The 11,962-nt window shown below is 36.5% G+C and overlaps 1 protein-coding gene across 2 annotated transcripts; it reads left to right on the top strand.

Annotated features, from left to right (window-relative positions):
• The first annotated feature begins 527 nt into the window (after nt 1-527).
• Nucleotides 528-11,418, top strand: PDS3 (phytoene desaturase 3). 2 transcript variants are annotated; one of them, XM_086645143.1, is made up of 15 exons: nt 528-719; nt 1,041-1,330; nt 1,422-1,554; nt 2,207-2,295; nt 2,910-2,967; nt 3,188-3,343; nt 4,000-4,148; nt 5,170-5,289; nt 5,619-5,832; nt 5,922-6,024; nt 6,748-6,795; nt 7,067-7,112; nt 9,586-9,773; nt 10,646-10,808; nt 11,183-11,418. In XM_086645143.1, the coding sequence occupies exons 2-15, from the start codon at nt 1,106-1,108 to the stop codon at nt 11,246-11,248; spliced, it is 1,758 nt and encodes a 585-aa protein (XP_086501269.1). In that variant the 5' UTR covers nt 528-719; nt 1,041-1,105; the 3' UTR covers nt 11,249-11,418. The 2 variants fall into 2 exon arrangements, with proteins under 2 accessions (XP_086501269.1, XP_086501268.1); XM_086645142.1 differs by having other exon boundaries at nt 1,009-1,330.
• Nucleotides 11,419-11,962: the final 544 nt, after the last annotated feature.

Below are 11,962 nucleotides of genomic sequence, written 5' to 3'. Positions count from 1 at the left end.
ACAGACGGTCTCGGTCTGGACTTTCCAATAAAATTTACATAAATTTATAACTTTTTTTTACTACCTACCCTCATATTTTCGTTAACATACATTATTTAATACTACAATGGCCAAGACAAAGTACATCCTCAGAACAATATGTTGCTGATTCAAAGTTAGCTCCACGACCATCATATATCTACAAAATTCGACGGACTATAACCTCTACAAACGAGGACGAGTTATTCGGTCACTCGTACCGGTCGGTTAGCAGACGGTCCTTCGACACAAAATTTTGATCGTGACCGTCCGTCCGCCAATTCTTTCAGGCCGGTCGGACACTGACCGTTATGACAATCAGGTGCCCATGAAAATTTTTTGTCTCGATCGAACGGACCGGGTAGCGGTCTTCCGTGTTTTTTTCCCACCACTAGTCGGAGGTGGTGGCTAGAAGTCGTTGCCGAGATGAGCAAGAAGAAAAAGATAATCCGTGGTGTGGGATCAAGGGTAATCTGAGTAAAAAGGATAACACCCTATAGTAGCATCTTGTGTATGACTCAAAAAGACTCTCTACGTTCTACCTTTTTGGCTCATACCATTAATGTAGGAGGCCATCTTTGTACCCGTATCCTTTTACTCAACCAGAGCCAGAACCACCACTCTCTCTTCTCTCTCTCTCTCTAGATATTCTGCGTTCAGATTAAAGATTTCACTCATTCAAGCTCTGTCGAGCCACTGAGGTATGTATTCTATTAACTTTTCTCAGCTAGTAGTTGCTTCTGCGTTGAGCTTTGTCTTTTGAACTTTGCTACCAAACTCTTCCTATTAGTATTTGCTAAGATTTGTTACAATTTCCCTGTAATCTAGTCTGGAGTTTTTGTTTCCCCTCAATTCAATTTTTGGGCATTTCACTATCCAAGATAATTTTAATTTGCTTAAAACCAAAACAAAAGTACAAGATAACCAAAAGGGTGCTTAATTCTTCTGAATTCCTGTTGTGGGTAGCTGATTTTTTTGATTCTCAATTAGGCGTATATGCTCTGAATTGTGGACATATGCAGGTTCATCAGAGTGGGTTTTGGTAATTCTTGTTGTATAACTAATTTAGTGATTGAAATTGGTGGAGATGACTGTAGCTGGTACTGTATCTGTTGTAAATTTGAGTGGGTTAAGTAATATGATGAATGTTTCTAGCTCAAATACCACTAGAAGATGGTGTTTTTCTACAAAATATAGAGATAATAATAGTCTATTAGCATTTGGAGGGAGTCATTCTATGGGTCAGTCCCTCGAATTTCCGAAGGCACATTCTGTCGGAACTCGGACAAGGAGGAAGATAGGCCCTCTGCAGGTTTGCCCTCACTAATTCTGCTTACTTATTATTTCATGGGAACTTATTAATGAACCTTGGAAATTGATTTATGTGTTGGGTTATGATGTAGGTTGTTTGCATGGACTATCCGAGGCCTGAAATTGATAATACCGTTAATTTCTTAGAGGCAGCGTACTTCTCGTCGTCCTTTAGTACTTCTGTCCGCCCCAAAAAACCATTACAAGTTATAATTGCTGGTGCAGGTAAACATGAAGTTCCGTCCATCTGTCCTTAGGTTAAATTTTCCTCTCATTTAGTTTGATGACATTTATATTTGTATCGTTTTTTAGTCTGAACCATATTCACCTTGTTGAGGCTTCTTATGTCTTTTTCAACGATATCAGTGAGTCGATAATATACATGGGATATAACTCCCCACCGTCAAAAGTTTTAATAATATTAACATGGAAACCCCAGAATGTCGTAGAGTAAACTTTTGTCTTGGCTGTTTCAGCAAGAGTAGCCTAGGATGTTATAGTCTTATAGCTTCAGCGGATGATCAAGAATCAAGATACAATTGGCTGTTTCTTAGGTTATCAAGAGATGGGATATCATGGACATTTAACTCTATGTGGAACATTTGTATATAAATTATTGGCACAGTCATCACCAGTGTATCCATTAAAATGCGAGAGGTATCGAGTTGTTTGGTCATGAGATATTAAAATCTTCCTATAGCAAAATCTTATCGAATCTTGTATGATTTCACCATCTATGAAGCTTAATTGCATTGTACCTTTTAGCAGTCTCTAGAATGACATCGATACTTAAAAAATATAAAGACTCAAACAGAATATGGTCTCTCTAGATTGTTTTCTTAGTTTGAAAGTTAAGATATTGTTCACCTACTTGTAGGCTTGGCTGGTCTATCCACAGCAAAGTATCTGGCAGATGCAGGTCACAAGCCCATATTGCTAGAAGCAAGAGATGTTTTGGGTGGAAAGGTGTGTGAACTTCGTAATTTACCCTTTTCTATATTTTTGCCAAAAAAGATAATACACCTTTCATGTTGTTCGTTTTTTGTTTATCATGTAATATATGCATATAATTCCATTACTGTTGAAGACAGTAATTAAAATTTAAAAACCTGCTTGTTATCCTAGGAGTTCTTGCAAGTTTTCACGTCACATTTATGTCTTGGAGGTTCTTAACTGCTAATTTAAGTGTTATGGACGATTTCAAGTTAGTCCACTGGAATTTAGAAAATTTGGGTTTGATATTTGTAATTTAATCATAGCTACGGCCTATGAATATTGCACCTTATTTTACCAAACTCGTGCAGACTAACTAGAAGTTGGTGCGTGTATTAGCACTTAAATAAACGCCATGTGGGATGTGGCCATATATGGGATGTCAGTATTTGAAAAAAAAAATCTTTGTACCCTCCGGCGCCTTAATTGGGAAACATGTACTTTGTTATGATGAAGGGATGCACAAGTGTAAAACACAGTCAACTTTTCTAATTATCTTATCTTACCTTTATGTAACTTTTAGAAGAAAACAGGGGCTTCTCTGTTAGGTAGCATAATGATATGAATCTGTTTTTCCTTTTGTGCAGATAGCTGCATGGAAGGATGACGATGGGGACTGGTATGAAACCGGCTTACACATATTCTGTGAGTTAATTTCTTAAGCTAGTTTGGTCCAGTTAATAGGTGTGGGAAACATCATATCAAAATGCTTCTTTTCCGGAACAAATTCTTACTATTTGTTTACATAAGTAACATTTGGATATTTGATGTTAGCTTTAATTTATTTTGAAGCTATATCGAGTTATAATGGTATGATAATCTTAACTTGGGCTAAAATGAATCGATACTTTTTATTTTCTTGAAGTCGGAGCATACCCGAATGTGCAGAATTTGTTTGGAGAACTTGGTATAAATGACAGGCTGCAGTGGAAGGAACACTCCATGATTTTTGCCATGCCAAGCAAGCCAGGAGAATTCAGCCGGTTTGATTTCCCTGACGTTCTTCCAGCACCCTTAAACGGTATGCAATTTAACTAGTTTTATCGGAGATTTTAATAAGTCAACCTTCTCTTTACAAATCTCCCGACACCGCTTCTGATAATTTTGGTTTCGGAAACAAGTTATCCTTTCTTATAGCTTCAATCAGAAGAATTTTTCATTTCGAAAGGATAAAATTCTAATCCATTGTTAGTGAATAAGTAATCACAATTCCATCAGCTTCTCATTGGATGCACTTAACGCTTGAAGCTTCTACCTGCACTTCTTTTCAAATTTCTTTAGCTTCACTAATCAGATGTAAAGAAATTTGATTGCTGTACTCACACAATTTTATTCTCTACTCTATATTGTACTATTCCAATCAAGAAGTCTAAACTATCCAGCTTTCCCTGAATTATCATGTTAAATTGAATGATCATATGTTAGTTTCAAGTTTCAACCAACATAGGGGGGTCTGGAAATACTTACCCTAAGAAGTTGACTATGGAATACGTACTTATTATTTATATTTTGTGCAAGTTTCGGCAGATGTTGAAAGTTCTTTATCCTTAAGAGCAGTCCAATTAGTATAAATATGCTATTGGTGGACTGCTCTTTCTAATATCGACCCTCCTACTCCATTCCTTATACGTGAGACATTTTCAGATTCTAAATATTTACCAGGAATATAATTGGCAGGAATCTGGGCCATCTTAAGAAACAATGAAATGCTTACGTGGCCAGAGAAAGTACGGTTTGCCATCGGACTCTTGCCAGCAATGCTTGGAGGACAGCCTTACGTGGAGGCTCAAGATGGCTTAACTGTGAAAGATTGGATGAGAAAACAGGTATAGATGTTGGTTATAGTTGGTTTATCTATTAAAGAGCAAAAGAAAGAGCTTATAGTTGGTAGAGGGATAATTGTCATTCTTGTAATAGCTGTATATTTTGTTAGATTGAGCTGTGATGAGAAAATAATGGGGGTATCTCAATTTAAATACCCGTTATTTGCTCTATTAGAAAACAGAAAGGATTTGAAAGCTGAAAAAGTATGAGTTTCGTTAGCTCTCTCGTTGAATAGGAGATAACGAAATTTGGGTGAGCAGGACTGCAGGAGAGAGCAAAAGTTAGATGGATTAGATGAGATTTTCTCAAAATCTTTTTTGTTGTGTTCTTTCCTGGCTCTGTCAGTGGTGCCCGAGCTCCCATCAGAAAGCTCCCTTTGTATGGAGTCCTATTGTTGCCATTCTGAACAAGTTTCACCAGTCCTGATACGGGGATGCTTAAAGTGTCGATAGAGTAAATTTGTCTTTAGAGTTTAGACATAACAGAAGGACAAAAATAGTTCCACCGAAAGTAAACAATGTACCAAGGTAGAAATATAGCAGAGATTAGAAAAAGGATGGAGACGAAACTTGAATGCTGCTTCTTTGTTTTCCTTTATCTTATTAATTTCTTATGGAACTTGATGACATCATTCTCATCAAGTCATACATACAGATAAAAGTAGCGGTACCCTTAGCAACTCATGGTTGAAATGTAATCTTTATGGACCTATATTTGGTTGATCTTTGTTGCCATTCTACAATACTTTTATGCGGAAGGATATACTCAGCATGGTTAAGTAGGATTGATGAAAGAGACATATATCGTGCTTTCCTCCATATTCTTTGATTTTTGGTTGCAATTCTGCATATTTTTCTGCTCGATGTTATCTACTCAATTACGCTTGTGTAAGGATAACTTAGTCTGATGGAACCATGAATACTACGTTTTAAACGATAGTTTTTTATTTTTCTTTTTTTGGATAGATTTGTTTCCATTAAATTATTTCTTGATTGCTGGCGTACTGATGGGGGGACATTTCAGGGTATACCTGATCGAGTAACTGATGAGGTGTTTATCGCGATGTCGAAGGCACTAAACTTCATAAACCCAGACGAGCTTTCAATGCAGTGCATTTTGATTGCATTGAACCGATTTCTTCAGGTCTGACTACAATTATTTCTCAAGCTTACAATATCAATTTGCAGTAGAAGAGAATTGGTACAACAGAAAAAAATTGTACCCACTGCATGGTAGTATGTATTCGATAATTCTTTTTTTCGCCTCATGCTTGAGTCATTGAAGATTTCTGAAAGAAGGGTTTTCGCATAATTCTCTAATATTCTATATCAGTATTTCTATACTAAACAACATTGACTTTCATTTGGAATTTGGAGCCTCTAGTATATCAGTTAGTAAGCATGTTTAAAGGAAAAGAAAGTCACTCTTAGAACATGAAAAGTGATCTGATATTAGATCTAAATACTCAACAGGAAAAACATGGTTCCAAAATGGCCTTTTTAGATGGTAATCCTCCTGAGAGACTCTGCATGCCGATAGTTGATCGCATCCAATCACTTGGTGGCGAAGTCCGTCTAAATTCACGGATTCAAAAGATCGATCTGAAAAATGATGGAAGTGTGAAGCGCCTTATACTTACTAACGGTGATGCGATAGAAGGAGATGCCTATGTAATCGCGGCCCCAGGTATGGCAAGTGAATTTCTTTCCAACCAACTATATCCAACTGATTTGGGCCTACTTTTGATTTAACCTCTAGTGTTGTGCTTTATTCAGTTGATATCCTCAAGCTTCTTTTACCTGAAGAATGGAAAGAAATCCCGTACTTCAAGAGATTGGACAAATTAGTTGGGGTTCCTGTGATTAATGTTCATATATGGTTAGTTACATATTCTTTTGGCATTGATCTAGATCTAACCGTTCAACTGCTAAATCTTTCTCTTACTAATATACATATATATATATATATATATATATATATATATATATATATATTGAATTGGTTGTTACGTACCCTGCATCTAGTATTCAACAACCATTAGAGCTGTTGTTCAAGCAGAACAATTCTATTGAAGTACAAACATATTAACTTTGTTACTTTGGAATATACACATGATAAGTTGCAAAACTATTCCGACTTGTCCTATGTACAAATAGTGGTGATTACATGACCAAGTGACAATGCAAATGATATGCAGCAACTGAATAAGTAACTACTAGTGAGGTAAGTAGTGAAACCTCATTAACAAATAGTTAGTCTGAAATCTTGAATCATTGGAGGGAGGACCTGTATACAGCAAAGATCTGTGGGACGGCAAGTCTTGAGCACCTATTGATCAACACTCTTCCTCAACGTTAGTATAGTTATCCAACCCCCCAACCTCTATAGAGCCAGAGACTTTAAATTCGATGTAGAAGTAAACATGTTGTGTCGTATAATGACCAGGTTATGCTACAGACGTTGTTTAATACCTATCCTAATAACATATCATTAATGTATAACCACACCAGTATACTTATATTTTAGGCTATGGTATTTATCTTGTTAACCAAGTACCCGGTGATAGTATGTAACTAACTTTCTTTTCTAACTTCTTTGCAGGTTTGACAGAAAACTGAAAAACACATATGATCATCTACTCTTCAGCAGGTCTACCTCGTATACTTAATACCATCATAATTATGAAAAGTAGTGGTGAGAAAAAAGATGCCTTTTTGAGGGACCCTTCTTCCTAACCAACTTCTCTGTTTCTTTTGCTACAACCAGCACAAACGTTCAGCGTTTCGTCTCATAGAGGCAACGGTGGTTTAAGAAACAATAGTTGAGGCAATAAAATAATAGATGGAAGAGAAGCCTCTTAAGCTCAGGAAATATAGTTTTCATATTTCTTTCACCTGATCCAGTTTTTATTTCCTTGCAGAAGTCCCCTCTTGAGTGTGTATGCTGACATGTCTGTAGCATGTAAGGTAAATTATTTAACGAGTATGTTTAGTAAGTACATATAATGATAACAGTAAATCGTGTTGAGTTACTTCTGTTATAATCTGGCAATTAAATATTGAGAGCTCAGACCTACACTCTGAATTCCGCACCAGAAACAGGATATTCTTTTCCAATTCTTACTTTCATGTTACCTGTCCCAAAGTCATCTAAAAGCACAGCAGTCAATATCTAATATCTATGCGAGATAGCGGATACCACAACACAAGTACAGAAAGTGCAAAATTGGGGTTCAGGCGCACATAATATAATATAAGTAGGTTAGAATTCACATTTCTTTAACTGTGTAGGCTAACTTTGTAGGCGGCTAGGCGCACCTCGAAGAACATAATTGGAAATGGGGAATTTGGCCAAAACTCCCTAAGAAATTATGACTTTGGTTAAAAAGGATTCATCAAAGTTTTTTAGGTTTCACCTCCCTGATGGCAATTATGTAATTTTCAATTTCAGTAAAAAGACCAACCTAACCCTAGTCTAATAAAATACCTTGCAAACACCTTGCACTGCCTTGCAAACACTTTGCACTGCCTTGCAAACACTTTGCACTGCCTTGCAAAGCCTTGCAAACACCTTGCAAATACCTTGGATAGCCTTGCAAACAAATTGCAGAGCCTTGCGAACACCTTGCAGAGCCTTGCAAAAACTTTGCAGAGCCTTGCGAACACCTTGCATGACTTTTGCAAATACCTTGCACAACCTTGCGAACACCTTGCAGAGCCTTGCAAAGCTTTGCAAATACTTGCAGAGCCTTGCAAACACCTTGCAGAGTCTTGCAAACACCTTGCAATGCCATGCAAATGGTTTGCAAATTAGTTTTTGAATTGATTTAACATGAAATTTGTTACAAATTATTATATATTGTCTAATAGAATGTTGTATCGAAAAACTAGCTAAAACCCCTACAAATTTATAATAGTCATTTTATAAGCTCTAGCACCATCATTTTACATTTATTCGAAAAACTTCCAAATCTTTCATGAAATTCTCAATTTGAACATAAATACCAATCATGATTGTCCAAGAAAAAATATTTCTTACATGCATTTCATCTAACACTTTATAGCTATTTCAACCAACCTAAGTCTTGTATAACCAACTAACGTTGCATTCCAAGCAACAACATGCCTTTCAAGCATTTTATCAAACACATTGCTTGCATCAACTATACTTTCACAACTTCCATATAAATCCAACAAATAAGTTTGAACATAAACATCAAAACTAACAAATTGTCATCTATCATTCATAACTCAATGAAAATAAAGCAATGAAGAAGTTGGATTATATATACCTTGAAACACTATCAAAATCTCCTTCCATTGAAAGTATATAAAACTTTCTCTCTCTAGGATTTAGAACCAAAAACTAAATCAAACCCCTTAAAAGCCTCTTCAAACAACAAGCAAATAGATTAAATCACCAAAACCTAAAAACATCAACCTATCTTATAGCCAAAATCAATTCAAACCCCATCTAATCGGCGTCGACAATCCAACTCGGTTCGTTCATGAGAAAAACTCAAGTTCCTAATTTATTAGTTAGATTATTACTAGGTATTTTTAATTGAATGAAGGGTATTTTTGACTCTTCAAAAGTTGGTGCTTTTAAAAATGTCCTTCAAGCCTATTTTTATAACTTACTTGGGGCCTAGCTAGTTAAAAAGATGGGTTGTCTTTTTAACAAAAAAATTTCCTGATTGGAAATCCTCTAACCCCATCAAGATTTGGCTCATTCAGGCTAACATGAATCTTAGAATTTGAAAAAAAAAACTTAGCAGTGTACAAGTCTTTAAACCAAGATGATTTTATATGAAAACAATATATGGTACAGAAAATATCCTCATGTGGTTGAATCATGTCGGGAGGATCCCAAGACGATTATGTCAACTAAATGACACTCTAAGCATGTCTAGGTCCTCTAGGATCTCATTAATTTCTTATTATGTCCTGCTTTACTTGCAATAAGGTATAAATTCACAATCTACCATCTATCATCATACCCATGGAAGTTACTGCAAGTATTTGTCAAGAGTAACTGAGTGTCTGACATGAGTATCTTTTCATCCGAATATCCAATATGATGAAAAAATAACTAAAAAAGAACTCCAGCTTACATAACTACATGGATGTCAAATAGTCTATTGTTGTATTTTTATAATTTAAAAGAGGACAATTTGGATTTGAGCTTGTGATGGGAGAAAGAAGGAATCCCCTGCCCAAATTGCATCTTGTTTATATAACGGAGGATGACTAGGCTTGTTTCCCACCTTTATCTCAAGTCTTCCACCAGAAGTTATATCAAATTTACACTCAGTGTGCAATGACAAGTGCCACACTGATTTTTTCTATTAGTATCATGAACCTCTTCAAATGGAAAGTCATTGTTGTGCACTTCTATTCTTACTTAAGACAGAAGTAGTAATGTCTATTGGTTATGCAGGAGTATTACGACCCAAACCGCTCCATGCTAGAGTTAGTGTTTGCACCAGCTGAAGCTTGGATCTCACGTAGTGATTCCGAAATTATTGAAGCTACCATGAAGGAGCTTGCTAAACTCTTTCCTGATGAAATTGCTGTGGATCAGAGCAAAGCAAAAATATTGAAGTATCACATTGTCAAAACACCAAGGTCAGGACTCCCTGAATTCACACTCTTCTTGTCTAATCAAGCAAAGACGTGCTACATGTTTCTTTAATATAAAATTTAATTTGAGAATTTTTGTTTATGTGAGTGGGAAATGGGGTTAGTAGTTAGTCAATAAAGATTAAGACGTCGCCAAATTAAAAAATTTACCACAGAGTTGGTCGTTTCATTCGAAGCGTAGGTCTGCAGGCCCATCTGCGAAGGCTCGAATCATGAGGGTTGCATATTTGAATTCCTTCACCTTAACCATAATAACACTCATGAGTTAGGTATTCGTTTGATTAAAGAATCGTATGATCTCTTGATTTTTCACAACTCAAGCCATCTTTACAACTTAGGCATTGTCCAATAGGTGCATTTTAAGTTGTAACTCTTTCCAAACCGTAGTGTAGCTCAACAATTTAGAGTGTTTAAAACTAGTACTTCGAGTACGATATGATGTGTGGTTAGAGCCTCTTGCACACTTCCTTTTGTTAGTATGTTAGTATATTATCATTAGATACCTGAAATCTGATACTGAGTACTAAATATATGTCCAAAATTGATTTTATGAGATTGACCTCAAACTGTGATGTTTGAGCCGTAATTAGTGGTCGTAGATTTTTCATGCGATACAGCTAAACTTCCTGAGCATTCTGACTACATTTCTTGTAAATATTTGACGGGTTAGTCAAACTGCAAAGTTTGAGCTCAGAGCTCATGAAATCAATGTTTATTGAACTTGTTCAGACCTTCACATAATAGGCTATATAGGGCTGACTTATAGATACCAAGGCGAAATATGGACTGAAGTTGGGGAAAATTAGGAAATATCAACCTTCCCTTTTAACTCATGTTGTCGATTCTTATGTTTTCAGGTCTGTTTATAAAACTATTCCTGATTGTGAACCATGCCGTCCGTTACAAAGATCTCCAGTTGAGGGATTCTATTTAGCTGGTGACTACACAAAGCAAAAGTACTTGGCTTCGATGGAAGGTGCAGTTTTGTCTGGGAAGCTTTGTGCACAGGCCATTGTGCAGGTATAAATCTGTTTGGCTTATAGCCATTATATATGCCTATTTTAACCCCTTAACCTATTTTATCTCATCCGTAAATTGTTGTTTGCCTATTCTTTATCCAACATGAATCCAAATGGACAGATTCATTAGCCTAAATCATTACATGTCAATAAAAAATAAGAATTTGATTGATCCAGTTGCATGCATTTAATTAGATTTTTCAGTCGCAAATGAAATGGGCAATCGTTCTATATTCTATAGACCATCGTTCTATATTCTATAGACCATCGTTCTTTTGTTTAATCACACGTCGGAACCAGATAGCATTAAAATTTTGATTGAGGCCATAAAGACGACTATGAATCAGCTGATGCTCAACCTCTTGAAACGTGCAGGACTATGAGTTGCTCGTTGAGCGAGCAGAAAGAAATCGGACGACAGTTGATGCTGGCGTCGCTTAAATCAATTATCAAAATCAGATGCATAAGTTTGATACTCCCACATATTACTGAGAGTATGTAATCAGGTCCTTGATAAGCCCTCTTGTTGATCTTAATGTGAATACTCAATCTCTGAATGAAACGGAATTTATAGTATGAAACTGAATTTATAGTATTATTTGATGATCCAATTTGAAGCGTTTAAGGATGGAGTTGAATCTTCAAACGTAGCTTCTATTGTTTCTTTTAGGGAGTTCAACACAATGGGATTGCTGAATCGAGGTGTGACATTTTAGCCCACGAGTTCTCAACCTGATTCATTTATCTTGTCTTCATGGTGGAGTGTAGGTACCAGAGGTTTCGGACTACGCAATACCTGCGCGTCAGTCCGCTATACCAAATGGGCCAGGCTCAGGTGTTTCAGTCTATCCAAGCTCAGCTCCAGTCCCACAGCAGAGTTAACTCTAAAACCCGATGTTGATGATTTCCTACCCTTACTCTAAATTGGCCTCGCTCGCGTACAAGTGTCTGTTCATCTTCTGATTTCTGTAAGTCATGGTAAGGAAGAACGGATAGGCAAATTGCAATTTTATAAAGGAGGAACCTGACACTATCTAAACTCTGGGAGCATTGAACTTCTATGATCTTGTTTCAGAAGGTGGGGCTTTGGTGGAACTTGATAGTGAATACACAGACGTCTTTAGAGACCCATTGTCCCTATGTAGAGAATTCTCA

This window comes from Eschscholzia californica, unplaced genomic scaffold (genome assembly GCF_041429995.1).
Source record: "Eschscholzia californica isolate CP2 unplaced genomic scaffold, dmEscCali1.0.p SCAF_6, whole genome shotgun sequence".
NCBI lineage: Eukaryota > Viridiplantae > Streptophyta > Magnoliopsida > Ranunculales > Papaveraceae > Eschscholzia > Eschscholzia californica.
This window is presented reverse-complemented; position numbering and strand designations above follow the sequence as displayed.

Coding starts and splice junctions, on each gene's coding strand:
- PDS3 (XM_086645143.1), top strand. CDS start 1,106: ATGACTGTAGCTGGTACTGTATCTGTTGTAAATTTGAGTGGGTTAAGT. Junction 2,968..3,187: donor AACCGGCTTACACATATTCT/GTGAGTTAATTT, acceptor ATTTTCTTGAAG/TCGGAGCATACCCGAATGTG. Junction 3,344..3,999: donor TCTTCCAGCACCCTTAAACG/GTATGCAATTTA, acceptor TATAATTGGCAG/GAATCTGGGCCATCTTAAGA.